The 26709-nt window shown below is 37.8% G+C and overlaps 1 protein-coding gene across 1 annotated transcript; it reads left to right on the top strand.

The window, feature by feature from the left end:
• On the top strand, nt 1–26361 carry SPMIP7 (sperm microtubule inner protein 7). Its single transcript, XM_005434483.2, is given in 12 exon segments — nt 1–268; nt 271–510; nt 7220–7302; nt 8265–8286; nt 8289–8336; nt 8997–9018; nt 9020–9132; nt 9590–9656; nt 10749–10783; nt 11326–11434; nt 22047–22154; nt 26238–26361. Coding segments are annotated over 12 exon segments (1239 nt in total).
• Nucleotides 26362–26709: the final 348 nt, after the last annotated feature.

The following is a 26709-nucleotide window of genomic DNA, read 5'->3' as shown; positions in this document are numbered from 1 at the left end:
ATGACTGTGGTTTCCCATGGAGCTGAAAGGCAAGCAAGTGCCTTTAAAAAGTCCACCTTGTCAGTTGAACCCATTCACAAGATGGATAACCAGCAGTATTGAAGTCTGTTTAAGATGTGCACACCTGTTGTGAGAGGTCCTGAGAACAGACATGGCTTTGCCAGCTTTGAAGAGAAAACCAGTAATTCTTTCCTTAAGTACAGTCCATTCACCCCTCTAGGAGAGCTAAATTACCCTTTATTCCCACAGTGGGATGATGTGCCTTTAGTAATCCCTGCGCAGGTTTTCTGAGTCCAGGAGCAGATGCTAACCTGAAGCCCAATGTTGGAAGAGCTATGGAATCCCTGGTAGACTACAGTGATGAGAAACCTCACCAGCAGGTCCCCATCACAGGAAAGAGAGGCCAGCCTGCCCACAGGAGGCAGATGAACCTCTGGGAGGAAAGCAGCCAGGACAGAAGGTGGAACTCCAGGGCTGTGCCAGCTGCTTCTGTCAGGACACAACTCAGAGGTAAAGCAAACTACTGTTTTTATTTCTTAATCACCAAAGAAATCAGTGATGCTTAACAAATAAATAAAATTAGCTTCTGAACTCTATCCCCCAAGGTCCTGGCAGAACAACCTTATAAAATATATTTGCCCTGGATATTTGAACTGAATATGACAACTGCAGCAGTATTTGTATGATTCATTGTCCCTGCTGTAGCAAAGAGGTACCATCAGCAAATTCTAATGAGCATTCTAATGCTAAAAAAATATAAAAATATTTGGAGGTAAATCATATTTTTAAAAATCTATTTATGTAAATTGTGAAGTTATATACAAGAGTTCTAATGAGCACCTGTTTTAATATAAACCAAAATAAGAAATCATTCCAGAGTCAGGAAATCCTCTGGATATTTCTGCGTCATTTAGTATTTCCTGACAAGTTGCAGTACAGTGCATTTAAACACCTATTCAGTGTCTAGTTGTTTAGGGAAGAGAAGGTTTTTAGGACTGCCATCACACGGTGGTCGAAGCACATATTACCCTCTTGTTTTATATCAATGTATTGCACTTATACACATAAAATTGGGTCTGATCATTTTGTATTGATTACAGCATCAAAATGGAAATTAACTCTTTTTAACATGAAGCAAAATTGTGTTGCTGGTTATATTCAGAATTTTCTGATGAAAATTCTGGAAAGCAGAAATACCTACCAAGGGCTTCTAAAGGCAGACGTAATGAGCATAACATAAGCACTATAGTTGAATTTTTATAAAGATTAAGCCAATTCCAGCAGTTTTCATAGAGAAATGCTCATTACAGCTAGAACAAAATTTTACAGGAACTCAGGCAACATCTCGTATACGAAGGGAGGCATTTCTTATAACATGGTAAAGAAATGTAAATAAGCTTCTTGTTCCATTTTACTATACAGAAATAACACTCTCACTTCATGGTTAGCTATACTTTATCCGTGTTATTGTCACCATAAAGTCTTACATGCTATAAATTCAGGCAGCGGTTTTGGTTCCTTGTTTCTGTCTTCGAACTATGCATTTTAAATCACTTTAAACTCACTGCAGTCATATAACAAAACCCAAAAGAACTCAAGAAACCACAAGGGATAAAAAAATAGACTACATAGTTTTCCTTTTTTTTTTCTTGCTCATCCCATATAATTTTCACTTTTATTTCTCATTTAATGTGTTCTCCATTTACATATGAAATTAGACCTCAGACAATCAGAACTGATCAGCTGTTTGTTGGGGGTTTTTTCTGCAAGCCTCTGGAAAAGTGAAGGGGAAAGAAGATTTGAGATATGCAATTCTATTTGACCATTCATTTTTCCAACACAGAATAAAACAGAGACAGAGAGAGAGATAGTCTGGCAGATAGATACCTGAAATGAACACTGACAAAATCTGAAACTGAATGTCATCGAGTCAGTAGCCAGAGTTACATTCAAGAAATGGAGAGTAGTTCCAGAAAGCAGACAGAAATCATCTTGTGCCTTTTTGGTGATATTTTGTTACGTGAAGTTCATTATTGGAGTGAAATACTGACTATACTGAAGCTGTCAGAAAAAGTCAAACTTAACTCAGGGACAAACATTGAAACAGATATAGTCCAGCATAAATTTCTTAAGGAAAGCTGTGCAAATGTTCTTCCAAAACTAGTATTCATTTGCAGGTTTTCCTGTGATGCTGAGATATTGACTACAAATGTGTAAATATAGATCTAAAAAGTAGTTGAGCTTTAAGCTATTGTTTTTAATGACACTTTAATTTTTAATTCCAGATTTCAGCTATATGATTCAAAGGCCAACTACCAACCTCCAGGCACGTGATGTGATGAAAGTGCTAATCTTTCTAGATATCAGTCCCAAGACATTCCATAACTCAGTTGTTAGGGGAAGTTGTGCTGGAAGAGAGGTCAGGCATTTTGCAAGCAAATTCTACAGTCACTTTCTTCACTGCGTCAGGACTGAATGGAAAAAAAAAGAGAGAGAAGCAGCCTTTGAGACGGATTTGCTGAGGTGTATAAAACATCTGCAGCAGACAAGAGTTTCTCTGTTGTGAGAAGATATAGTGCTATGGCTTTGGCAGTCAACAGTGTTACTTTTAACTTCCCCAGCAGTCTTTTGCATCTACTGAACAAAGCAAGTTTATTGAACAGCAAGTCTCTGTGATAGCAAAGCAAAGGTGAGAAGCTGACAAAGGAGGTCATTCTAAGACTGGAAAATCAGAATCTGCCAGAGAAGGGAGACAGCTGAAGAGCTATTCTTCATGTATGCTCCCTTGGTATAGGCAAGGTGCTCAGTGCTAGAAGACACAGTCTTCAGGAAGTTGACAGCATTTGTCTGTAGTCCCCTTCTCTCACACATATGACAACAGAACTTTGTAACCTTTTCTCTGTGGTTTTGAGTTTTTTCCGGTGTTCAGGAGGACCTCAGAATTTGACACTGCAGGTGTATTTGTACCTGAAAACCTGGTGATGAAGCCCTCATATCCAGTTTGTAATTATTATTCTATTTTGTATGTCTTAACTCATTGATGGGCATGGGGATTGCAGAAGGAACTAGGGTATTTGATAAGTCTAATGAAGAGCAGAGATGACTTCTTGCCCCTACTGGAAGCTGATACATCCATAGACAAAGTTTTCTTCAAAAACTGGCAAATAGAAAACACTATAGAGTTTACCTGTAGACTTGATAGTAACCTTTTTCTATAAGAAATCAGCAGTAAACTCATGCCACTACTAGAGTGGCCATATTTTGATTTGTCGAAAAACCTGACTAGTCCAGTATTCCATCCAAGACTGTGGATAATTAACATAGATTGTCAGCATACTTCCTTCATGTGTTTTCCTGTCATGTGATGGCTTGTTGACTAGGAATTTGTGATGAGGAGATGGTATATTTGTAGTTAGTAGTTGTGGATTCATAGATTTGCCTTCAAGAATATATCCATTTGCTGTTTGAACCCATCACTTAACTTCCAGCCCCCTATTTCCAGGTAATTTGTGAATATGTTAAGCAACAAAGTCCTAAGCCCAGACGCGTTACCTCCAGGTTTTTCTACCAGTGATGTCCATCCACCTGAAAAATTTGTCATTTAACCCTTCCCTCCCTCTGTGATCTTCTAATCAATTATTTATCTGTGTGAAGATCTTATCTTTATTCTGTTGTTACTAGGAGAGGCTCTGTCGAAGAACTTTATGCATAACTTGTTGAAATAATTGTGGTCACATACTAATTTCTCAATGGCCTTTGTGTAGGAAGAGTTCCCTTCCCAGTGCTTCTTCTCCTGAAGCAAGAAGCATTTTCTCCGGAGTAATCATTACTCTGGTGAAGTAATCATCCAGGAGTAATCCAGAATTAAGCAGTGCACTGAGTGTGAGGCATATCAAGGTAGGATTCCAGCCTCTCCTACCTTTCAAATAATGATTGAAAATGACTGTAGGCAATGCTGCTGCAGCCCCAGTTTGTAACATAGGTATCTAGTGAGATAAAGCCTTTTATCTGCCTGCAAAAAGAGAAAGAACAAAGGTTAGTCAGAGCAACATGTAAAGTGAAGAGCAAAAAAATGTGCAACTTGAAAAACATCAAATTAACAATTCAAGGACCCTCATAAGTATTATAGCATATAAACAAAGTCAACTAAGAATGAAAAATGGCCTACAGTAACAGTAGGCTCAAGAATATCAGGGCTATCAAATAATTACCCATAACACTATGAATTGTGTAATAGTACACTGCCTAATAAGCTAGTAGTCATCTGGAAATAATGCATCAAAACTTAGAATAATCTCTTGAGGGCTGAGTGCCATTGAATAAACCAACTGTGGTTTCACTAAGGATTTGATTATTTATCATCCCTACAGTTATGTATTTCACCATGTGTTTGTTTTTTACTTGCTCAATAGCAATGATGCTTTGTTTATTCAAGAACTTTGTTCTTTCTTCGTTGCTTCTTTAGTCATGCATGTCTTTCCAATATAAACTGATGGGGTTTATGCTTATTTAGAATTAGTTTTCAAGGAGTGATTTGTAGCCTTTTCTTTCAAAGGAGTAAAAGAGAAAGAAGAAATAATGTTAATGGGTTGTATTTCTTTTTTATATGTAAAAAGAAGTAGAATAATTAACCAGAGAACTAAGCAAAAACATCTGGAAGAGTTATCTGTAAACCTTTCATTTGCTTGCTGGGCCCACTTGAAGTCAATACTCCTACTGATTTTAAAATACAAGATATCAAAAAACAGTACACAGTTTTCAAATGACAGTGAGGTTCAGTGAAACTTGTTGAGACTGCTGGTTTTGTGAAATCTCTGTATATTTCTTTATGTGTGGCCATGAGAGTCTCACTTTTTCCTTTAAAAACAAAACAAAAAGATGTTCTGGCTTTCATGCTTTCTGGGAAACAGTTTAGGAATACAAATGAGTACATCTTTAGTTTCTGACTCAGAATCTAAACCAGAAATTCCCTAAATTTGTTACCCATCACTGAATCCTGCTTGGTCAGAATAGGAGACTAGTTTAAGTAATAAACTGAAACTGACAGTATCATTAAGCTTGTCATTAGTTAAAAGTGACAAAGCCAAGACACCGAGTTCCCAACTTGGACAAGAACACATCATGAAATTTTCAGTCCTGGGGACTGAGCAAATCATTAGCAGCATTGAAACCTCCAGAAAGTTGACTTAAAGAAAAAAATAATACAGTTTTTATGCTAGATCCTTCCACTGGAAGAAAAAGGAGAAGTAAATGTTAGATTAATCATCCCAGCAGTAGGACAGTAGTGTCAAGACAGCAAATTACAGTATACAATGCAAGAGCAGAGATCTCTAGAAATTCCAATGTACAATTATCAAAGCAAATGTAAAATTGTATACATGTCATCCTTTGTACAGGACCTTGTAGCTGACCTGTTTTAGACATACAACACAAAGAACAACAGTTACAACCTTTAGCTCTTTAATCAATTAACCAGAGGAAGACTTTTTATGGAACTACTAGGATATATGGATATTTGAGCCATATACCTCTTTACTTTAGAGGGCACAAGTACATGCATACCTATCAAGTAATTACAGTATTTCAGACATAAAACTTAATGGAAGTATCCCCATATGAGTAGAAGTTGTATATTTGCAAATGGCATTTAAAGTTTATACAAAGCTGAGGCAATGAAGGTGCAGCCACTGTTTTTACTGCAAGCATATTATCTGCTTAAGAGACACTTCCCAAATTATTGTTTAAAATGGAGAGTGATTCCATTTGAAAGCTCTTCACAGTGCAAAAATCCACAAATTCTATCAAGTTTTTCGAAAGCAGCATCTTGAAAGTTACAGCACATAGTGCAAAAAGCTGTTTTACAAATCAGGTCATATTATTTCAGTATCCGCATATAGCATTAGGATACTAAACTTTGTTTTACTGAAAGCTCTGATTTTCTTTTAAACTTTGTCAGAGTGATTAATTCTGCAAGAACTAATTTTGCATTCTGCACAATGGTTTCCAATTTCTAGTCTTTGAACTATTTACTCCAAATTATATCTAAAATTTCTACAAAAAACTAGGAAAAGTAACTCTATTATGACATAGCTTATATTTGCTACATAAAGGTTCACATATGCATTTGAGATTTTAAAGGGGTCTGGCAGTAAAAAGCAGGTTGAAAGCTACTTAAGTAGTACATTCTAGACACTAAATAATAGTTTCCAGTGTTCATAGAGTGGTGTGATGGCTGTATGGCTGCCTATCCCTTTTACTAGAGTATAACAAAGTATATTTACAAATACACCTTTTCCAAAGTCACCAAAAGCATTATGCTACCTAATGGCACAGCAGTTCAGATGATAATCTCATACATATCCCTTACCTTACTTATGGGATTATTTTGTGGGTTTTATCCTGATTCCTTAAGGAGACAGGTTGTTTCCATTTATCTGTTGGTTCTCTCCTAAAAATTTTGAACACCATTGGCCATTTTTTGCCAAATTTGACAGAGATACAAACATCTCAAGGATAACTGCATCCCTGCAAGATGTTTGAAAATTTAAGTCTGGTGAGAGGAAAGACATAAATGAGTGTTCCTCTTGAGGGAGCTGAAACTCAGGCATTGTAACATACTTCTATTTGGCAGCAGCTTACTATTATCAGCATGTGTGTACTGGCTCACCAATCAGCACATATGTGACTCTGTAGTAATTGCAGGATGTGGCCTTTTGGTGGGAAAGCCTGATTTACAGAACTTGGTCAGGGAGAGCTCAAATTATTGGAATATGAAGTTCGGAGGGTGAAGGAGACAAAGAAATACCTTTAGGAAATCATTCAGCCATTTCTTATGGAATAGAGTATTGCTTTTGGAGTTGGCAAAAATTATGTAACTGTAGAAATGCAATACATAATTCCTAGTTTCAATTGCATTAGCAAATTTTTATTACTATGTTTTATAATTCGGATACTTTCCTTTATACAGTTAGTACTGTGCATGACAATATATGAAGTAGGCCAAACCATAGCAATGTATGTTGTTATAGTATTTATCACTTACTTTCATCTTCTGTGTAATTTAATGTGTTCTTGTGGATGTTTGTAATTTGGAGTGGTAACAGGTAGCTGAACATTGGTGCATCAATTTTTATGGCAAGCCATGAGTTGTTTTCATAGAGTTTAAAACAGTAAGGATTGCTGCAAATTGATTAACACAATAAGAAGCCCTTTCTATCAGTTTGGAGAACTCAGGTGAAAGTTGTTCCTGCTCTGCATAACCAAAACCATATTTTTGCATTTTGTATGGATCCCAATCTCAAGGCAAGTGTCTGGTGCCCTTCTTGTAAAGACAGAAAACATATTGAAATAATTTTGTTTCTAGTCTGCTTTCCATTCAACACACTTGGGCAGTGATTACAGTAGTGTAGTGACTTTTACAGTTCTTCATCTAATTATATTGAAATAAGCGCAATATTTCAGGTAGCTGTGTGTTAGTGTGACCAGATTTTAATGGTGGCTATTGCTCCAATAATTTGCAATTTTTGAACTGTTGCTCCGGTTAAGGTTTTTAGACTGTAATGTGAGACTGATACTACCAATAACAGTTACGTGAAACTGGCAACAGAATTAGAGAAAAAATACCAGAATATACAAAACATAGTAAACCCTCATACTTGATATAAATACTCATGTATTTATTACTTAGGCACGGCCTTGTTTGGTGCAAGTCACAAACAACTAAGTAAATAAAAAAAAATCAATGATTCTATAGCCCAAGTCTAATTAAGTCTTTCACATATTGAAAATGTAATGACATCCTTCATCCTTCTACACTGATGAGCCTATTTATAGTCCTTAAAGTGTTGCATGTACTTAAGTAGTTCTTTGAGTTGGACTCCTTTTGTAGCAATGAACATCATACAAATACATCAGGCATATGGGAGGGACTGCAAAGTGTATTTACTGTACCATTTCATAAGTAATATAGCAAATGGAAAACTGCATTCTTGAGGAGTAGAGAGGCAAGGACATTCTATTAGTTTTTAAACTTGTATTCACTATATTACATTTTCCTTCCTGAATAGAACTCCTCAGGAATAGGTCCACTCCTGATTGCCAGTGCTGGCTGGTGAACTATGTGAAATTGTATGCTTCACATTCTGATGCAAAAGAAGATAGTAAACTGGGAAAATGCAGATACATACAGTTCACTCTTTAAACAAGCAATCACAGTATCATATAATGATAGCATTGCTTTCTGCCATGTATTTGATTTCTCTTAGGAATCAAGTGATCCTTCTGAAGGTGAAGAGAAGAAAAAGCAAGAGACTATTTCTACAAGTCAAATACTAAAAGTGAGACACCATTTCTTTTGAAAATCGATTTTGCTTGTGCTTTACTTCGTTTTGTCATCTTCTTTTTGCTACTATGCACCTTTATGTAGCAGGGCATGTAAGACTACAAACAATTTTTCTTTCATTGAAGACTTCTGGTGTTTTAACAGCATTTAGCATAGGATTAACCTCATGAACTTCAGTTATCTAAAAGCTTGTATCCAGTCTGTGCCTTTCAACTCCACTTCCTCCAAAGGTAGTGAAGAGAAACTGGAGTTTCCAAAAGGGCATTATGTACATCTGTCTTCAACCCCTGTCACAGGCATGGTATGACTGGTGTCTAATCTCTATTTATGTCTCATCTCACTTAACTGCTTATTCAAATTTAGACAAAATAAATCCCATGATCACTGTAAGCTTATTGGAAGATAAACTACCTCTTTCAATTAGTGAGTGAGACAGTTTTAAAGAAGATGAGCCTGTGAATCATAACATAACTACTTGTTCTCCAACAAGCAACATTTAATTCCAGGCTTTTAATTTCCTTTTAAACTAGAAACATACACATTTTTTATTTTCTACACCCTTCTGTGTCACATAATTCCTTATTATCTAGTTACCAATGTCATTCACTAATGACTATACAGGAATTTATTTCTATTTTTTGTTGTTGATCTAGAGCTTACAAAGAAATTTATTGGGATGTTACTTTCCAAAATCTAGTGTCCAGAATCAACAGTGAAAGTGTTGGTTGATCCTGTTTCCCAGTGTTTCACAAAAAGGAGATACAATCCTGAACCTGAAATAATCCAAGTCAGTGCACAATCTCTTGCCAATTGGTTTTATGTTTTGCTAGTGAAATGTAGCCTAAATTTTGTGTAGCTGATACACATAAACCCACAGCAACGTTTTCAAACAAAAACAGCCCCAAGTGAGCATTTAAGGTCATCGGCACACTCCAGCAATTGCCTCAAATGATTGCATACTTTTTCCATCCCCCTCCCCTACAAATTAGTACAGAGGAAGATATGCATGCACAGTACCAAAAGAGAGAGCAAGGATATCAATGAAAAAGTGGTTGACAGGAATGATGCTGCACCATAACAAATTTCACGTTAAGCTAGTTTACTTGTGATCATTAATTGTAATAATTATTATTTTTACTAAACTAAAATTCAGTCCTGCAATTGGTTCTGATTACTGCATGAAAATCTATTAAGCCAAATTAATTAGGTAATGTTGCCTTACAAGAAGCATCTAATTATGATTTTAAGTTGTTGGATGCTTCTGGGACAGATTTCAAACAAGATCTTTTACCTTTCCCCAGAGACCTGTTGATTTGTAAGTTTTGTTTTTTTGTGAATATCAGGGTCCTCTGAACATTTCCTTTGTGAAGTCTGCATACAGTTAATTATTTCAGAAGACTAAACTGAGCAGCATTCTTTAACTAGAGAAATTAAGATATTCAATCAATAACTATATGAGAAGTATACTCTAATATCCTTCTCCTGTGAGAGACTTAAATATAAAAAGCAGAACAGAAGAAAACTATAAAGCTAATTATTGTCATGATTTCATACATCTGATGTTTTCATTAAGGCATGACATTTATGAAAACACCATGTTAATCATACATGTATACAAACTCAAGTTTTTTTCTGTTGTCTGTAGAATCCAAAACAATCACTTGTGCCTTCGTGTCTTTTCTTCACTCTCTATTTCAGCTATTCTGTTCTTAGAGTGGAGTATTTTAGATGAGCCCAGCAAAGGGTGGCAGGAGGTTCAGAAGGGCTCAGATCAGAACCAAGTAGAGATGGGGAAGGAAAGGCTGGTCAAAGCAAGACAGGAAAATTAGAACATGACTCCTTTCCAGGCCATGAGCCAGCAGATTTGCTCAGTCAAACTCAATGGATGAGTGTGCTACTGGGCACAGTCAGGCATACAATGGGAGAGACATGTACCACTGCAGGTTGGAAGGGAGATAGAAAATGCTATCATTATGGTTTCTTGAATGTTGCTCTTTCAAATACAGATGTGGACAGTGAGAGCAGCTTGCAAGGACAGACCAAGAGAGAAATTCAGACTTGATGTTAAATTTTCCCATGTTCTCAGTAATGGAATAAGTCTTGCAAGTAGAGAAACACTACATTTTTAAAGAAAGCTTGCTTATACTATCCTAGGAAATTGACTGAAGTCCCAGTACCTGAGGAGGAAGATTAAAAGACAAAATTCTGTCTGCTGATCTGGGTCATTTAGCATATATGCCAACCTAATCATTTACCACGGTCTTTTACCAAATTCAAATGAGCATTGCATCATGCCACAAGCAAAACTTTGACTTGTCATCAGCTCTCTTTTGGGACCTCATAAATATTGTATCAGAATATGCTGTCTGGCAAAAAAAAGGTGATTGATCTATTTTGTCTTTAACAGTGTAAGTCGAAGCTCTCAAACCTCTCATATCCCTTGTATACCTAAGGACAATGTCCCTGGGTTGTTTCTACTTTCTGCATTTTTGATTAAGCCCAAGGAATCCATCTCTGATTTTCTGAAGCAAGAGTTGTAGATGGACTATGTTATCTAATCTTAAGGTGTTTTCTGGTGCCACAGAAGAGTGTGTGCTGAGTCTTCTCTACTTGCAAGTGACTTCAGCCTTTTACCAGTAAACTAGAAATCAGTATCCATTACGTCCTCTTGGGAAGAATACCCCAGTCTGATCAGGGGCGTAGCCAAAAAGACAAGAGATCTATCTCATTTCCATTCTTCCCAAGCTTCCTCTCTGCACATATGTACTAGAGCTGTAATGTGTTATGTGCTGCAAGTTCAGCAGATGATTGTTTTAATCTTGGGACATGCCAAGCACACAGGGCAGTTCATCTCCATGTGTTTTCTTGTGGAGCTTTTTAATAAATAACTAGAATTTTGGAGCATGTACTATATGGTTCACCTGCCTCCACCAGCTGTCTTATGAATAATGTACATATATTTGATTTCATTTCTATCCAAACAGTGGCTTGTGTTGGTGCAGTAAATTTTGAAGACATTGACAATGTCAGTGTAGTCTTAATCCCACTTAATCATATGTGAACTTCAAAGCCTCACTATACAAGCACTGCACAGTATGTTTCTTTTATTTGCATGGTCTTGATACTGCCTCTTGAGTTCTTGTTACTTAGGAAAGGGGAAAAAACAGTTAAAGATCTGGTCTTGGACCAAAAGGATGAAAAAAAATGGGGGAACACTCCTTATTCTTTTTAATAGCATAAATGAGGTCTGTAAACACAGGAAGCATGGTGGGCTTTCAGATGCAAGATTGAAATTAAATAGTCCTTTTTAATAACTGAGTCAGTAGTAAATGGCCTACAGCGGTAACTGCCTGCAGTGGTCAGTGTAGGTCTGTATAAATCTAAGGAACCGTTCAGCCTATATATACAAAATTAGTCAAGGAAGCTGATACAAAATAAGCGAAGAGATGTCTACTGAAATGATGGTATAACAGATTTTATCCATCTACTTGAGCTATGGTAAGCTTAAATGCAACCTGTTTTAACTACATGTGAATTTGTCATAGAACATTAAGGCCTGATTCTTTATTGTATCACTTCAGTGTTACAGTTTCAGGGAAATTATGCTCCTAACATCATGTATCACGCTTTTCAACCAAAACTGTTGATGAGGTTTCTTTCCATCCAGGAGTTGCTTTGTGGCCCAGGTGACCCTTGCCATCCATCTAGTACAAAACAGTCATAATGGACTAACAATAACTGACTGTTGGACCAAAATCTGCCCTTAGTTTGCCCATCCTGGGAAGTAAAAGCTGCTTGCGGTAACATCAGTGCAATATACTGTTTGGTATAATGAAGTCTTCACAATCAGCAGTCTCTGACCTAAACTGGGATGGAAATCAGAGTATACTGTCCCTCCTGCTATTAACCTTGCTAGACCAATTGCACAACCAAGTTTTAAAAACTTGGCAGGCACCTTTCCATTTTTCTCAGTTGAGAAAGGTTGCCTGTGAAGCTAGTCTGAGCACATTTGCTAGATCATACCCCAAAACACCTGACTTATGGTTCCTGCTGATGCTGAGACTACCTAACACAGGCATTCCTGTAAACTCCCAGCAGGAAGAAATAGATTTGCATTACATTCAAGGCTCAGGTGGGAGGACATGGAAGAGAAGGTTCTGAGCTTAGCATGCACCAGAAATTTCTGCTGATGCCATTCCAGATAGAGTCCCTACTTCCAAAAAAGCTATTTTCAAACTATGACATATTTTCATACTTCAAATGCTTCCTGTTCTTTAGTATTAATGAACAGATCTGTTGGGTAGAAGTGTGTGTACCATTGTTTGATGGGTAGTATGACTTCAATATTGCCATGTTAGAAATGTATGATTTTTAACTTTAGTCAGTAGGTGACCTTTGAGTTCACAAAAGCTCACTAAATGCCGTTACACTTTACTTTTAGCTAGATCATGAACTTTGAAAATCAAAGGTTTTCACTTTAAGCCTTTTCTAAAGTTGTCTTTAGTAGCTTGAGCTGGTATAAAACATTTATTTGCAAACTTTTGTGAACATAAAATGGTAAAAGTAACAACTTAATGGTAAGAACTAAAAATGATAAAACAAGAAAGAGACTGTGCTGTTTACTTACTTGATTTTCTCTTTGCATATGCCTTTCCTTTCTGTCGTTTCAGTGCTCTTGCACAGTCCACATGAGGAAACTGCACTGGGGGAAGCAGAGTGAGAGAAGTTGTAGAAGTATTGCCCTCTCTTTTCTGAAGAGAAGACATAATGCTGGGCCTTACTCACACATAGCAAAGTATGGGTTAAACATTCCTACTTGCTGGGACCTGCCTTGGAAGTAGCTGGAATTTCTGAGCTCCACCTTAGGTCTGTTCATTTCCATTTCTTACATCAGTTTCAGGGAGAATGCATATCCTTTTGCAGAGCATCACATGCTGTCACACACATGTGGGGAACAACACATCATTCTTCACACAGCCTTACTCGTGACAGCAGTAGTTTCACAGGCAAACTAAGGTGCTAAGCATTTTAAGGTGGTCAAATTTGACCTGTATTGCTACAACCAAACCTACTAATACCAAGCTTTTATGTACATAAGGCACCATTCTGATTGTTTTATCTCACCTCCTGCACAAGTCATCTAATTTCTCACAGCCTTAATCCAACTTTTAACTTCTGCTTGAATTAGAACATAAAATAGTATAAAATGATTATTGAGAAATGTGCCTTAAAAATAGAGTGCACACAGCATACAACACTGTGCTGAACAGGGATTTCTGAGCTGTAGGGAAGTTAGCAGAGCTATTAACCCTTCATTCTGCCATGTCATATTTCTGTTGCCATAGAGCTTTGAAGAATAGAAGCTGATGTGTACACTGTGCCACAAACACAGACATCTTGTCTGGAGTGATTTGCAGCATATGGTCTCACGGTAAGTTTGAGCAACAGGTTCTCTGGTATTCTCCATGTCATTTTCCTATTTTTTAGTGAGTGAGGCTATGGGTTTCATTGATTTCTGGCAACCAGGAGACCAAGATCTCTGAGACCTAAAGGATTCTGACATCTCAAAGCTGTGAAAATCTTAATTCCATCTGAAAAATTCTATGAAATTTTTCATATTTATTCTCTGTCTATGATTGTCAGACATCAAGATTGGTATGATTTTAAGCAGAGGAAAGAATAAAGTCAGAAAGAAGACATAAAAGTGATCCCTGTACAGGTTTTCTTCCTGCTTTGTGTGCTTGCCAGTAGTTCTGGAAAGATGTGTAAAGGTATTAAGGCTGCTAGACTCCCACCAAAGTCCTTGAAAGTTAAATATATGGATTTGAAGTCTAAACATGCTTTGTAAGTCTGTAAATGTAAAAATCTCGCTATAGATAGTCACTTTCACTCTTTCCTGGACTAGTAGTTGCACATCCTGCCTGTAGCACTTGGGCAACAGCATCGACGCTCAAGCATTATTCCAGAGTGAGACACTATTCTTCCCCAGACCATGCAAGAAAGTGGTTACCATTCAAATTATTAGCAAAGCTGAAAACAGCTAAGAGTCATCTGTCATGTAATTTTGCAGAGACAAACAGGAAGAGTGGTGAACCTGGACATGTTTTGCATGTTACCCTTGCACCCACCCTCTCTTCCTTTTGGCAGAACAGGAAACCGTCTTCTGTTTTTCTTTTTTTTTTTCTTAAGGAATTAGAAAAAAGAAAAAAGTCATTACTTATGCTGTAGCTGAGCCTAAAAGCCCCTAGTATAAGATTGGTGTGATGAAAAGCTGCTTTGCATAACCTAGCACTCTAAATAATATTCTGAAATCCTTAGTGTGCAATTTGGAAGTTTTACAGATGGCAATCCAGGTGCAGTGTGATTAAGTGGTTTGCCAAGTCCCATTGGGAATCTGTAGCACAGTTAAGAGTGAAAATTCATGTACCCTGAGCCCTAGCCTGTGCCTTTTTTTTTTTTTTTACCAAACTCTGCTATTGAAATGGTGCTTTGCTGAAACCTGATTTTAAAAATATAATAATTTTTAAAAAAAATTATAATTAATGCAACATGATGGCCATCGTTCTTAAAAGTTAGGCTGAGACACAAGTGAAGACTTGGGAACATAAGTCATTTTTTTAATCCAGTTTTTCTCTGTGGTTCAGACATAGAACAGCTGTGGGAGCTTTCACCACATGTAAAAAGCCATGTCATAAGTGTTGTGATTCATCTAGCAGTGCTAAATTTATGTATCTGAACTTATTAATCAAAACTATGTTTGTGATCTGGTGGCAGTCTAAGGATGATCAGTGGGCATTTCCCTAAGGAAGCTGTGGAAGTGCTTTTCTCAGGTCAGACTCTATTTCACACTTGACCAAAAGTCCTGGATGGTAATTCAGTGCCTCTCATTTGCTTCTAGGCTTTCATTAAAGCCTGTCTTGGGGGAAAGGGATCAACTACATCATCTCTTGAAGTCTGTTCCAGTCCTGGCATGTAGCATCATTCTTAATATCCTTGGTTTGTGTATACACACCTGAATTTGCTTTAGGATGAACTTGTTCCTCTCTTTCATCCTCAGTTATATTGCAACGTATGCCTAAAAGCTGGAATCTTCTATCATTTCTTTGCCAACGGCAACGTAAAAATATTTTTTTAAAAAAGAGCCAGTCAAAGAATTAGGAATTTGTTGTGAAACAGCACTCTGAAAATCTCTTCCTAATGCAGTCCCTTTTCACCAGCAGATCTCCAAAAATCTTTTATAAAACATACATGATCTTGTCTTACAGCTCAGTGCTCCATCGAGTAGAGTACAGTCAGAGCACAGGAGTTACAGGTTTGAATCTCATCTTTTTATATCACTAAGTAGCAAAGACTTTTTGTATTTTCAATGTATGCCATGTAATTTTGTTAGGTATACTGGAAAACAATTGTCCAGTGTTCAAGTGGCTTTTTTGTATTTTTAAATTTATCATTTTTTTGTACATATTTTATTTTACTTGTGGTGGGTTTTCTTCCTACTTTCACTACTTGTCTGCCTACTTTAAACTATCTTCTTGTTTAGACTTTCTTTTCTTTCAAACCCATGAAGTGTAAATTCCATTGGAATCAGTGAGTTAAAGGTATCTGCTTAACAAGATTTCCTGAACAGGGATAGTATTGAGTATCTGTTTATATATTTTGGAGAACTGAGACCTCTGTTATTTGTTTTAGAAGTCATTGAACTCTGAATTGATTATGACTGTTTTCCTTAGTTATTTTTACTTTGTTTCTTACTGATTATATTATTAATTTTTTTTTTCTTATAATATTTATTTGTGGAAGATGAATACTGCATGTGGTTTTATATGTCACATAGCTAACCATATACAGGTAGGGAAGCAACTGAGAGCTAAAGAGTATGTTTTGTGCAGCCAGCCAGGCTTTCAGAAATAGCTCAGCAACCACACATGAAAACCAGAATTCTGAAAGAGCTCACATTCTGGGTGCATGTTGATTGCTAAGCTCCTGTGAAAACCTGGCCACAAACACCACAATGAAACTTTTAGGTGCCGAGCACTTTATAAAATCTGATCCCCTGTGTGTAATTGCTGCTACAACTCAAATGTGTATCAGGGAAGAGGAGGACGGTCCAAATTCTGAAGAAACACCGTATTTTCAACTCCCTTGGGCAAGTTACACAGGGGAGGGAACTTTGCAGCACAGCTACAGAGACTTCCAGGAAGGCTCAGACTGCTAAATTCTTCGGGCACTTTTGAGATGCTCCATGTTATTAATAAGTGAAAATAAGTAATGACCCAATTCATTCTTTCTTATTATTAGCAACTACTTTTAAAAAAAATCTCTTTCTCATTCAGAAAGACATTTTGAACCTAGTAATTTTGAAAACCATAGAGAAACTGCTTTTAATGTATCGTATGGATTCCCAACAGAATAATCTACTGTTCTCTTTTCTTAAAAACATCTTTATAGGTATGTAATTTTGTTTAATTCTCCTCCTCCCCTAATCACCAGCTTTTTCCTTTGTTGACCTCTTCCCCAAGCAGCTGCTGAAACAAGGTTATGCTCTATGTGGTATTTTAGTTCTGCAGGTGTTTTAAGGGTCAATGGAAAAAAGCCTCCCACGCTGGTGATGGGGATTTCCTCTGTAGCATTCATGGGCAGGCCTCTGGTAAGTGCTCCGTGACAGACGCAAATAACTCTCCTTGGCATCGTTAGAACTCCCTTACACCCTCAGTGAATTAGTAGTACTTAGTGTAGTAATAGCATAGCACAGGGTGCATTCCAAGCATACATTAATCAAGTGTTACATCTGACTGGTGATTTTCTCTTTTGTGTGCATTTTTTGTATTACAGTACAGCAACTTCCTGATTTTCATTGTTGTACTTGTTGGTACCTATCTCCTGAAATTTGACAAAAGCAGTTAGGACAGAGATTTGTTTTCTTGTTCCACATTAAAAGCCTCTGCTTCCACAATTAAGTAAAAATCTGGCAGTCATCGACATTTTAAAGCTTGCTACTCATAATTCATCAGCTCTTATAATACTCAGTAGAGGGCAGTGCTTACACAATACATACACATTCCAACAAGGTGTTACTTAGCAGCACTTTTGAAGCATCAACTAATTCTTTGCCATAGCACTGGTAGATTATAGTGTTAGTTTTTGAAAGATGAGAACTGAGGAGGCTGAAGTGACTTGTCCAAGGCCACAGAGGTTGTTTGTATCAGAGAGAGGAAAGGATCTAACCAACATCAATTTCTGGAAGCAGTTGATTGAAATGGGAACTTAATACATACATACAGTTTCTAGGAAGACAAAGTCCTAAGTGTTTCAAGTCCTGCAGTTCTTGCACAAAGCTGTCCTCTGAAACTACCCTTTATTCTTGGTTTCTCATTTCTCAAGCACATTGGGCAAAGTGCTGCTATCACATCAGTGTATCTGTAGTGACTTCAGTCATATTTCTTCAGTGTGGTCAGCTTACAACTGACTGTGTGCATGCATCCCTTATAATTTCAAGTTCCCACAGAAACCTCACAGGCCGCAATTAGCTGGGGACAGGACCCTCTGCTGCCATGCACCTTGCATAGTCATGTTCATGGGCTGCCTAAGAGCTTTCCCACAATGTATCTTTTCTTCAGAAACTGATGGCTTGTCCACCGTGTATTATTTTCCAGTTTGATTCATTCATGGGATTGAGGGTGAGGGGTGCTGAAATATCCTACTTCAACATTTTCCAAATGAGGTTTTATGGCTGGCTTGAATCTTGTTTCTGAAAACTATTACCCTGTACTAAAAATGGGGGTTGAAAAAGTTGAAAGCAGAATAAAACTGTTTGAAATTGTAGAAACAAATGTTCCAGTTCAACATAATTCAAAATATTTCTGCGGAGTTACCATTTTGATGGTTTTATTCTTTCAGAAACCCCACATCCACTTTTAAATACCCATGCCCTATCCTGCTTTAATGGCCAAGTGAGAAGGGTATGACATGCAACCCAGTATGCTCCGCTCAAAAACTGTGTCAGCCCCGTTCTTTGTTCCACATGCAGTGCCTTGTTTTAACTTCACAAGTTCTCTCAGGTATGTTCTTCCCCAACGCAAAAGACTGTATGCATTGAATTTCCCGACACAGGGTCGTGTCTGAGGTGGTTTTGCCACAGGTTATTCTGATTGACAGATAGGATCATGGAGTAAAAGAAGGACCACAAATGTGTCACACATCCCTTCCTGGAAGGGAATGTGAGGTTGAAGCCAGTTGTGAGTCTTATGAGTCCATGAGACCTGAGAGGCCTATTTTATAACTGCAGTAACCAGAAGAACTACTTAATGACTTAATCTGGTGATTTAGTTCTGTGAGATTTATAGAACAGTATTTCTAAGAAAGAGTAAGATGTTGGGAACTCTTTGCTTGTAAGTGCAAGCTGGGAATCTACTGGATTGCTTTCACTAGATAGAATTTTTGCACAAAGAACTTGGATACCTCAGTTGCTCAAGCTGAAGTGCTAGATTCAAGTTTTTCAAGAATTAGGAATTATTTGGGGGAATCTTGATTTTGGTCCCATAAAAACAGCTGACATGGAATTTATACGACAAACCTGGGCATCCAATGCCCTGGAGAACCTAGACCATCACTTCCAGCTGCTGCTCCAGAACAGCATGGATCTTCTGCAGGTTCTGTGCTATAGGGGGTTATCTCAGGTACCTTAAGGCATCTCAAATGGTGGCCAACTAAATTAAGTACATGCTTTTTTTCCTGAACACTACCAGAAAATAAAAATTTTCTGTCCCAAGATGGACATATGAAACAGAGGCATACCGAAGCAGAGGCACTTAGAATCACCATATTCCACTTGAAAAATCTTAGAGCTGGCACAGATTCAACTGTCAACACTATGTTTCTTACTGTTGGGACTAGGAGCTGCTAGCATGATAACAAGGAAGTGTATGAACAAGAGAGATGTCATGGTTACAGAAAGAAAGCTTGATGACGACAGCATAACCACAGAGGAGTTTTGTATGTTGCCCAGTGGTAGCCTGGCACTTAGTTGTTTTCTTTAGCAGCAGCAATCTGGTTTAGCAGCTCATCAGAGAAAACACAAAGAGCTAGACAGTGGAATCCAAAAACAAAAAACCAAAGGGGTATTTTTTTAACCTCAGTTTCTTCTGCTTTATCACATACATAACCGCAGCACATTTTTGCGTCTTCTTTGCAGGTTCCCAGAAGAGCAGCTGCTTTACTGTAGTGTAAGCTTTCTTACTATCCTGGTACTTCTAGCTTCTCTCTGCCCATTTCTCTTCTCTTTCAGACATACATCCTTTCCACATGTTGTGAAGGTACCCAATTCTGTCAATCCTTTCTAACAGTCTAGTACAAGTCTACATCTTGAATCATCTCTCAGGCTTGATTTTTGGGTCACATTTGGCCACTTATGATGCTTTTCTCTTCTAGATTTGCAAGTTTTTAAGGTCAGAAGATTTTATCAATCAGATGTCTCACAGTACATAATGTATTCTAATATCTCCACAGTTGTATAGTTATTATGTGAGTTAACTCCAAATAGGCTTATAAAATGTTGCAAGTTAATATGGGGCTTCTTGTGCTGCTTCTCTTCTCTGTGACGCTCATACAATTTCAAGGAAGTCAATGGAATTTCTTTGTTACATAGGAGAGCTGTATCTTGGTGTGTAGCACATCACCAGGGTAATAAAACTGCCCACAGTCTGACTGATTCCTTCAAAATGATATCATATTTTCAGGTTTGGATGAATGCATGTGCATATACACACATAATGTCCATTGTGTCCCTCAGTGGGATCTTTGTATATGCAGATGAAATTTCCTACATAGTTACCTAATCTGCACATAACCTAACAATTGTCTAATTTGACATGAAAAAGCAAATTTGTCTGCAAGCCATTTTGACCAGTTCTGAAAATATGTTCTACTGCTGTACTAGAATTTCAGGCCTCCTTGTTATCCCTGCATGGCTGCTGTCAAGACTGAGGGCAGATTTGTTACTTGCTCAGCCAACTACTTGGTGATTCCCCATAGGTAACAGCTTCCCAAGTGCAACAGAACTGCTGCACTGATTCTACAAAGCCATCTTCTCTGGAGGGTCATGTACTGGAGCTTGGCCCAGGGAACAGAGCAGTATATGAATGTCTGGGTTAGTGCAAAACTACCTCAAAATAAGACAAAGAACTAAATGGTCTTTCAGATAACTATGAGTACAAAGATTACAATATATACCACCAATGCTCCTGTGGCAAGTATAGTTCACCCAGAGTCCTTTGTTATAATGTGGTAGGTAGATACAGCATTTTGTCATTACCTCTGCTATTCTGGTGAGGAACTTCAGAGCCAAGTTTCCTAGTGCACAGGTCATAGAATTTTCTGATAAACCACATTTTGCACATATGTCCAGTTTTGCATCCTGTGCTGAACTTAGTTGCAGAGAAGTACCTGATCATCTGTACTGAAACTAATAACTTTATGCACTTTATAATTAAAGAAACTGTTTATTTTTACCCGGTGTACAAGGGAACCAAAAACTACCTCAGATTATTTTAAAGGAGACACTTATCATGCATAGGGTCTGAAAACCAACAAAAGACTAATGGAGGCAAGGTTTACAATGCCAAGTATGTAGTTGATTCAGTGAATGAAAGAGTTTGTCATGAGCTCTTACGTCCATGTGTATAGGCAGTCTGGATACATGTATAATGCAGCAGTATCCTTTTTTGAGCTGTCAATATAGAACAGTACTGATGACACTGAATAACTGCTGCAAAAAAAGCTGTTATATTGGGCGTTTAGATTGCTTTATTTTTAACCTTCCTGGATTATCTCTCTGAATTCATATTAGTACCTTTTTTTCCTTTGATTTTGTCCATCTCTGCTTCATCTTGCAGCAATTGCTATCAAAATTTTCTGTTGTGCTTCCTCAGATAAGTAGAATTCTTTCCTCTGTCTCTTTAAGGAACTTTCTTTTTAATTTCACTTTAAAACTTAGCATCAGAATTAACAAAATGCTTTAGTTTTCCAAGATGTGGACATACTGTCTCAATCCACTAGTCTACTCAAGCTATTTATTATTTATGTGTCTAAGCATTGTTAATAATGTTACATATACATGTAAGTACATTCTTAATAAATTCTAGGGGAAATATAGAGAACTTCAGAATCATTTGGGATATCATTTGTGGTTTAGGCATGAGAAATCACACCTTTTGGTCTAAAGCCTGCTACCTAAATTCCATATTTGAAGCTGAAACCTAAATATGGAGTAAAACTGTATCAAATTTTTAAGGAATATTTCCATGCTTTTTGTGCTCTATGTGAACCCCGGAACCCCATTTTTTCTTCAAGATTAAATGTTTCTTGTAATCATGAATATTGTACAGATATTTGACCCTAAACAACTGGGGGGGGTGGGGCATGGGGGGAAGGAAAATCACTACAGAACTCGGTTTTGCCATGTCTAACCAAAGATTTTGGGTCAGATCATCAGCTAGGTGATCATAAAGTAGTTTCACTTATCTTAAAGGAGCTATGCCAGTTCATACATTCTAAGTACTGCTCATTACATTATGAAGAGTTTTTACTCCATCCATCTTTGATAAACACTAGCTATTTTAGAACTGATCTGTAAGTCATATTTCAAGCCTATGGTCATTTCCTTTACCCTTTCTCTACTCCTCATCCCCACTTTAACTTTTTCCTTTAGCACTCCAGATATCCCTGGATACACTGGCAAGGTTCATTGATCAGCAGCTCACCCAGCAAATTCTAATCTTCCATCAACAACCCAATCAATAATTGCACGAATGCATGGGTAGGTATGAGGTATATTTCTCAGCTTGTTCAGGAAGATTATAGGTAAAATCCTAATTTAATTTACTCAGTTAACAAACAATTAAATGTTAAGCATGACATGTTGGCTTAAAAAATACGAAACAGTTGGGGTTGGATTCCACCACATTGTTGTCATTCTAATCTGAAATGCTTTTGAGGTTTTAGAGTTTTTCTGGAACTTTGTAAGGTATGTATTGGGAAGGTACCTTAATACTGGGGTAAATCATGATTTCTGAATGTGGATTGTTTCTACACTGAGAATGTTTTTTCTTTAGCTATAGTCACTGAGTTATGGTTTAAGTGACTTTTTTTTTTTTTTATTGATTGATCTGTATGTGTTTTGAAAGAGGCCCATGGACGTCAAAGTTAAAAATTCCCAAAAGAAAATTGTTGGTGTTGTGTGTCCAAATTGTTGTTGGCAGACTTAAGAAATGGTTATTTGTTATACAAGAATAGTTGTTAAAAATGGGTGGGTTTACTTAGAAGGCAGTGTGAGGCAAAATCATGCCATGCCCCCACACTGTTGCAGCCCGGGACCCTATGACTATGAAATCATCATAGCCCCACATCACTGTTGTGGTTACCTCAAGAAGTGGATTAGTAATCTTTATTCCCTCTTGCTCTTCCATACAAAGCTTGTTAAATCTATGGGCCAATGTAAGTATTCAGGTGTCTAATTCTTGTTGGGTTTGAAAGAGCTGGACACTTCAAAACAGTTGAAAACCCCTTTTGTTAACACAAAGAGCTTCTGACACTGGCAAAGGACCAACCTAACCTTTTTCCCAGTAGCTTCAAAATAGCTTAATAACTGTTTGTGTCCCTTTCCTATGATTTTGCACTTTAGTTTCTGACTTCTCGTTATCCCTAATGATCTAGGACGTGTTGACACTATCCCAAGTTTCCATGTTCTCCTGAGAAATGTATCTTATGTTAAACTGGTTGATTGGATTCTGTTCACAACACATCACACTTCTTATTCCGCACTGAGAGGGAAAAGTATCCAGAAAAGGCTTGAGGAGCTTTAGGGAGCTGCCTGGCTTTTAAAGAATTCACCCTGTCAAGCGTTTCATCGTTGTGCAAAATGCATTGCCTTCCATTTCTGCTGCCTTCCATCCATTCACCTCTGCTCTTTTTGTCTTGTGGTTATACTTTGAAAACAGACAGTCACTTGTAGTCACAGTTTGCTGTTGACAGGAAATGAAAAGATGGAACAGCATCCTGAGTCTCCATAGGCTAATAAAGTTGAACTTGGAGCAGCCTGATGCAAGACTAACTTGCTTGTAAATGTCACAGACAAATAAAAAGGCAAATGCATCTTAGGAAATATCATCGTCAGACTTCAGACAGGTACCAGATTTCAAGAGCAAAAAGACAGGTGCCACTGTGATCTAAGAAAGCAAAACACATCTGTTACTTCCTTTTACTTTATACAGGTGTTACTGTGGGTGTAGTTCATAGTGGATGAATTTTCTTAGTTTTCAGTGGATGGCAAGAACAGGGTCCTTGTTTTGTGCTACTGGATACTTTCCAGAACCAGGACAGAATCCCCTGACTTTTTTGAAGAAGGCTGTGTGGGAAACATATAGCAAGCATAATCATACCCAGACATTGTAGACCAGGTTTCACCAGCTTTTTTTCTGAGCTGTGGTACATTCCCCTGAGGGTAGTACCCAGTCCTATTTTACCTTCTCTGGGCCTACTTGTGGAGTAAAATAAATGTTCACTGACTTAAGATGGAGGATCATAGCCTCTATGAAACTGCTGTGTAGAATATTAGTGATGCTGGGAATCTCCCCCCAACATCAGTTAGTGATGCCCATAAAAGAGATGCTTAACATTTGTTTCCTTCCCGGCTAATTTCAGTGGTCACAGGTCAAGCTCAGCTGTGGTGGAGAGGTGAAGAGAATAGAGGTTATTCCTGAAATCTGGGATCAGACTATCCCAATTCACCTTCACATGCTTTTCATGTAAAGCGTGATTTCATTCTTACTGTTTTTAAATTGGTGACCTGTTTTTTTCTCTCTTTGATCATTTTCAAGCCATGCCTGTAATAATTTCTCAGAAAGTAGCAAGTGATTGCATGTGGTAGATGATTTTACAGCTGCTTTATTTGACATATCTACAATATACGGTCAGTCTCCTGAAGACAATTATGGGTATCAGAGAGAGTCTCTTGTCTACTGCTGACATGGTCTAATAAATGTTCCTGTCAAAAGTATCAGCAATATCAGATAGACCAGGCAGCATGCAACCACTTCTGCACTGCACTTCCATTACATGGAGCTTCCACAGTATGTAGGGCAAAATCCTTTATATCTGTTTTAAGCATGCTAAACTCAACAGGATTGTATAGAATATAGAACAGAAGAAATATGGTTTCTTTGTCTTCGAATATGAATAGTATTTTTATATGTCAAGTTTTATTGGTGTATTTTTATTGTATTTTTGCTTCCAGGTAATCCCAAGGTAAAGTCAGAAAATTAGGTTTCAAAGTCCTTTAGAACAATTAAATTCTGGCAGCATTGCTTAGCTTTTGCCTAGGAATGAATGTTTTATATGTTGTTTTGTGTTTAAATGAACTTTTCATTACTAGTCAGAAAACACAAATCCATTTGCACCATGAGTTGTAAGGATATTCATTGGCCTCACCATGTGTAATATGTTTGATTTTCAAAAGAAAGCTTGAACCTTTTCAGCAAGTTGCTTTGGAGAATGCAAAAGAGATCTTTAGGTCAAAAGAAAATATTTTTTGTTTGGAGAGTGAGTGAACATAAGAGTCTGGTCAGTTCTGTGTCAGCCCTGCTTTGATTAGGCAGGTGTTCTGCAGCAGACAGGCTACACCAACTGTTGTGGTTTAACCCCGGCTGGTAACTAAGTACCACACAGCCACTCACTCTCTCCCCCTAACCCAGGGGGATAGGGAGGAGAATTGGAAAGGAATGTAAAAATCATGGGTTGAGATAAGAACAACTTAATAAGAAAACTCAAAGCCACGCATGCAAGCAAAGCAAAGCAAGGAATTCCCCACTTCCCATGGGCAGGCAGCTGTTCAGCCATCCCCAGGAAAGCCAAGCTCCATCACACCTAACGGTTACTTGGGAAGACAAATGCCATAACACCAAAATGTCCCTGCCCTTCCTTCTTCTTCCCCTAGCTTATCTACTCAGCATGACATCTTAGGGTATGGAATATCCCTTTGGCCAGTTGGGGTCACCTGTCCTGGCTGTGTCCCCTCCCAGTTTCCCGTGCCCCTCCAGCCCTCTCCCTGGCAGGGCCCAAGGAACTGAAAAGTCCTTGACTTAGTATAAACATCACCCATCAACAACTGAAAGCATCAGTGTCCTATCAACAGTCTTCTCACAGCAAATCCAAAGCACAGATACTAAGAAGAAAATTAGCTCTATCCCAGCTGAAATCAGGACACTAACTTAGACTGTAGGTATAAGATTATTTATAGTGCCTCCTCTTGTAAAGGATCAGAAGAATATTAGAAGTCTAGCATAAATTGTTCCTTCCCAGACTATCCCCAGCATATTTTCTAATGCCCAACCCAGTATTCGGTACCGCAAGGACTGAGCATCTAAAGCAGGCATGCCATGGTGCCAGAAAAGTGTCTTTTCCAGGCTTGAAAGTCAAACCTTCAGCATCACCTCCAGGCGCTGCAGGGCCTTATGTGCTTGAATGCTTTCAGCATGCTCATAGCGGTTCTCCACAGACAGTGTGCAGGTTAGTTGTGAAGCAACTGTGTGTGTCCAAGAAAGGCTGTAAAGATGCAAGATGCAGAATACAGCTCTTACAGCTGATGTAGGAATCTGTCTTTCAGCATGTTACATATATACAGATAGTAAGACTTAAAATAAGTTTTAATACTCTTAGGCAGTTTTGCCACCATTGTTCTTAAGGGGGCTGATTCTAATATCATGGAGTACTGCAAATAGTAGTCTCTGAGGCCAGTGGGCACAACTGTTTACGAAGAAAGCAGTTAGATGGGAGAGAGCGAATGTTTAGCAATATGAGAACACATTTTAAAAGTATTTTCTTCTCTGTCTCTGTGCGGCTGCAGATACATAGCCAAACATGGAAGCTTGTCTCAATATAATCACCAGGAGCCTCTTTCTCAAGTTGTGACTCCAGTTAGTCCTCAGAATTATTTCAACAAGACAGAACCAGAAACTATTACAGTTTAGAAAATGTCAATCCTTTTTACCTGCATAACTGAGAGCCTCAGTGTCTGACAGTGAGGAGGAAGGAAATGTGTGAAGATGTGTGGATACTTTAAATATGGAACAAAAATAAAATAACATAGAAGTGGGTGTTTGTGGTAGACTTATTACATTATTCTCATATTTATGACTTACTAGCGTTGACAGTTAAAACCATATTAAAACAAGAGGAGTCATAAGTCAAAGGCTTGAAACTTGTTCTTTCTTGTTCTTACTGGATTGCCTTATTAACTAAGGTTGAAGATGATGCTGTAGCTGTTCCATCCATTGACATAAACATTTTGTGTATATATATATACAAACACACATACA

Source organism: Falco cherrug, chromosome 3 (genome assembly GCF_023634085.1).
Source record: "Falco cherrug isolate bFalChe1 chromosome 3, bFalChe1.pri, whole genome shotgun sequence".
NCBI classification, from domain to species: domain Eukaryota; kingdom Metazoa; phylum Chordata; class Aves; order Falconiformes; family Falconidae; genus Falco; species Falco cherrug.
The sequence above is the reverse complement of the archived record's forward strand: the minus strand, read 5'-3'. Positions and strand labels throughout refer to the sequence as shown.